Source organism: Camelina sativa, chromosome 2 (assembly GCF_000633955.1).
Source record: "Camelina sativa cultivar DH55 chromosome 2, Cs, whole genome shotgun sequence".
NCBI lineage: Eukaryota > Viridiplantae > Streptophyta > Magnoliopsida > Brassicales > Brassicaceae > Camelina > Camelina sativa.
The window spans coordinates 28,407,752-28,411,885 of record NC_025686.1 but is presented as its reverse complement, the minus strand read 5'-3'; the positions used below and the strand labels follow the sequence as shown (position 1 = coordinate 28,411,885).

Genomic DNA, 4,134 nt, shown 5'->3' with positions numbered 1-4,134 from the left:
AATCAACTTTATTTGAGAATTAGATGTTCCTATTCATTTTTAAACGATCAATGTGTAACATATAAGCATTTTGTCTTGCAATCACAAGTTCCATTTCCATTGCTTAACTCTATGGTTAAACTATAATATTTGTTGTTCTATTTGTAGAAATAACAACATACTTATTTAATTTATTTAAAAGAGCAGATGATTAAACGAAATAAACATTTCTCCAAATTTTATAATTCAATCAGTGAGTGTACTTATTACTTTGAAAAACTTTTACATTGAAGTTCATAAAATCATATAAGAAAACTAAAATACTATATCACTTCAAATTTGGAAGGAAACACTTGGTATTCCTTTTTAAAAAAGTCAAGACACATATAAAAATTTATTAATATTTAACTCACTTTAAAGACATTAAAGGTCATTTAACTCAAAAATAACTTCTATCCAATAATTTCATACATTCCTCCCACAAATAAATATATATATATATATGTTCAAGATTGTATTTAAATATTACATAATTTTTTAGTTAGCTAAATTTATAGTCACATATATACAATATATATACATAAGAATTTATATTACTTATTAACACCATAATTCGACCCATTATTTGCTTAACTCAATATTGGTTTCAAAGCCAACTAAAGAAAAACAGAAACGATCTTATTGATATTAGACCAAAACATGGGCATAAAAACATAATCACTTACATGGAAGATATTTTTAAAAAATAACTTATTATTGCAACATCAACGTATGAAGGGTGTACATAAGCAGTTAATTAGAAAATCTATAATACAATAAACTAGGTTCGGACCCGCACGTACGTGCAGAGTTATTTTTGCATAATCTTAAAAAAAATATAATTGTCAAGCGATTAAACCCGTCTAATATGTATGATTGCAACATTTATTTTTTTTTGATCCGAAAAAACTCATTCCTCGTAATTCATATGATTAAATAGTATGTCCGCATATGTTCTGCTTGAATTTTTGTTTCCAAAATTCTCGTCCCATATTTTTTCATATATGAATATATTCACACAAAATTCTCATAACCTGATTATTATGGAACTAATTTGAACGATTTCCTAAAATATAATAAATCTGTTGTTGAATCTTTTTTTCTTCTTAATATGTAAATTGGGTCAGTTTGGCAACATGGATATTTGATATGATTTTTTTAACCCGTAAGTGTATTCCTCAATTTATATTACAAATTTCCTTCAATTATTGAATGAATTATTCCTTAGTTACTAATGACAATTTATTGTAAATAATATAGTAATAAAAGGGCAAATAATAAAATGGGATATAAAGTATTTTATATAGGAGATAACAGAAGGTATTTTATTAAGGAGAATTCTATTATTTTGGATATTTTTAGTTTTTTTAAGTTATATATGTGTCTGTAATTGACGGAGAAATAAAATTACAAAATTGTTTCGTGAGGGGAAGACTATAATTAGTCATTAGATCCATTATATAATCGGTCTTAGTTACAGTATTATATCATTGGATTTAATAAATTTTAATTGGTCATTAAATCCCTATATATCTCAGCTATTGGTATAATATTATTACTTGTTTTCATTTTTAAATGGGCTTCTTTTCCGAAATCTACATCACAGAGCATATGGATTTCTTGTATTTTATTTATAAATTCTGGCTGATTTACTTATATATTACTTGTCAATTATTTTTTATTTGTAGTTTCATAAGAGTGAGCTTCAGTCATAGCACATTTTCGATTGTCTTGTTGAAATTCTTCCCGGATTGAAGTGTGTTATGTTCGATTCTTCATCAACACTGCAAAATTTCATAGCAAACAACGCTTCTCCCTCTTATGTTTTATTTTATATTACTAATTTTCCTTTTATCTGTTTGATGCCATTAAAAAACTTCCCGATTTATACCTCTTTTTCTCTCATTTTTATACAGATTGCTCTCAAGTTAAAGATATCTATATCACATCAAAATTAATGGCATGAAACAAAAGAGGTATAAAGAGGTTGTCATTGTTTTGGCCAATAAATACAATGGCACAAATATGTAATTAATTAGAAAATTTGAGGAGACTTTGCTAAATGGTGCTCTGAGCTCTGTAATGCTGACACCTCAGTTTTTTCACCAAAATGTTCCTCTTTTAATATATAAGGGATGTATTGGAAACAATATCAGTCAATGATAAGATTGGATCCTCAAAAGCAAAAAACAACATCTTCATAATTCATAAAAAGTAAACGCCACAATTATACACATCTGAACGAAATGATATAAACATATAGTGTATTAATAAAAATGACGGCAATACCCGTATATGCCTAATTAAAACGAACTAATACAAAAAAGAAAACAAAAAAGACCAAAAAAACAAGAAAATGCCAACTACACCACAACCCACGCGTTGCGTGGAGAAGCACCTAGTTCGTAAGTACGTGAGTGTTCCGGTTAAGTTTTAATCTTCTTTGATTTTTTTTTTTTTTTTTTTTTTTTTTTTTTTTTTTTNCATACTTAAATAACAACATACAATCCGTAAAAAAAAATATTTAAAATATAAGACGATTCAGATACTTCAGGACAAATTGTAGAAGAAACATCACCTTGATATAGTAATACTTGAAGAAAAGATGAACATCATCTTCATCACCAGAAAGTTTTACAGACATATCTCTGAGTTTCATTGATTTCTCATTCTGCTGGTTTCTGCTGCCCTAACTTGGGCGAAGTAAGCGTGTCCCTGTCATCAAATCAACAAAGTGTATTATTATTATTATTAATTCACCTCTAACATGTGATTAAAAAACAAAACGCGGCTTCTTCTTTGTTCTCTGAAGCATAATACGTACCATGGCTTCTTTTGCAGTTAATCTGTCTTGATGATCATACCGGAGCAGCTTGTCGAGGAAATCAATCGCCTGCACGGTTTAAGACCATAACACGTTAAAACCCTACTAAACCATTTTCTATACAAAGGAATCAAGAAAATGAGTAAACCTCGGGTGAGATTAAATGCTGATTGTCTGCGTTGATGAATTTGGACCAAGGTTTCCTGCTATGCCTGTGTGTTGTGTTCCACAATGAACAAAAAAATACAATTCTTAGCTTTTAGCTCATTACATGGAAATTATAAGCTCAGAGATTACAAAATAACCATTATAATTCTTAAGTAGCACGTACCGTCCAACTTGTGCTTCGAGTTGTGGCTCAAGCTCTAACTGATACTTGTTCAGATAAGCGTTCAATTCATCGGTCCCAAGTACCTGTGAATGAGAAGGAGGATTCATGAGGATAATGGAAAAGGGAGGAAGATCTGCTACATGCTAATACTGAGATAATACCTTGGCGATTTTCACTAGTTGATCCTGATTGTCATGGCCATAGAAGAAAGGTTCCTTACGGAATATCTAACAGAACGAATGAAGATTAATTAGGTAATAAATCAGATCACCAAAATAACTATATTGAGGAAAAATGAACGTCTTCCAAATGTTACATCATGCACTTACCATCCCAGCAAACATACAACCAAGGCTCCACATATCCAATGAATAATCATAGTCTTGTAAGTCCACGAGAAGTTCAGGTCCCTTAAAGTATCTGATACACATTAGGAGAGATAAAACATCACAGTGAAGCTTTGGCTACCGCTAGATAGTGAGATAAAGGGTATAAAAGAAAACCATACATACCTTGAGGCAACACGGACATTATACTCTTTTCCAGGGTGGTAAAACTCAGCGAGACCCCAATCTATAAGACGAAGCTTACGCAGCTCATGGTCAATCATAACATTGTGAGGCTTGACATCTCTGTGCATTATTCCTTGTGAATGGCAGAAGTCCAGTGCCTACAACAAGTAGTCGAATAAAATGTAAGTATGTAATCAAATACAACACTTATAAAAATTATAATCTAAACTGATAACACATGTTTACCTTCAACAGCTCGTATATATAGTAACGAATGTCGTAGTCAGTCAAAGTAGGATACAGAACTTTGAAGTCTGTACTGTTAACATATTCAAATATAAGGCTAGGAGTTTTTGAATGTTGATCTCTAACAACATCAAACAGCTTGACAATATTTGGTCCACCGCATAGGTTCTGGAGTATTTTAATCTCTCTTCTTATCTACAGAA

The 4,134-nt window shown here is 30.5% G+C and overlaps 1 protein-coding gene across 1 annotated transcript in view; it reads right to left on the bottom strand.

Moving 5' to 3' along the window:
• The window catches only part of LOC104744746 (casein kinase II subunit alpha-1), a 5,774-nt gene continuing 4,167 nt past the window's right edge, over window positions 2,528-4,134 (bottom strand). The window contains exons 4-11 of the mRNA XM_010465846.2: window positions 3,932-4,044; window positions 3,686-3,843; window positions 3,503-3,593; window positions 3,335-3,400; window positions 3,174-3,256; window positions 2,991-3,054; window positions 2,843-2,911; window positions 2,528-2,733 (exon numbers count right to left, since the gene is read on the bottom strand). Of these exons, the coding sequence (XP_010464148.1) occupies window positions 2,674-2,733; window positions 2,843-2,911; window positions 2,991-3,054; window positions 3,174-3,256; window positions 3,335-3,400; window positions 3,503-3,593; window positions 3,686-3,843; window positions 3,932-4,044 (704 nt within the window). The 3' untranslated portion in view covers window positions 2,528-2,673. The remainder of the gene's footprint in view (window positions 2,734-2,842; window positions 2,912-2,990; window positions 3,055-3,173; window positions 3,257-3,334; window positions 3,401-3,502; window positions 3,594-3,685; window positions 3,844-3,931; window positions 4,045-4,134) is intronic.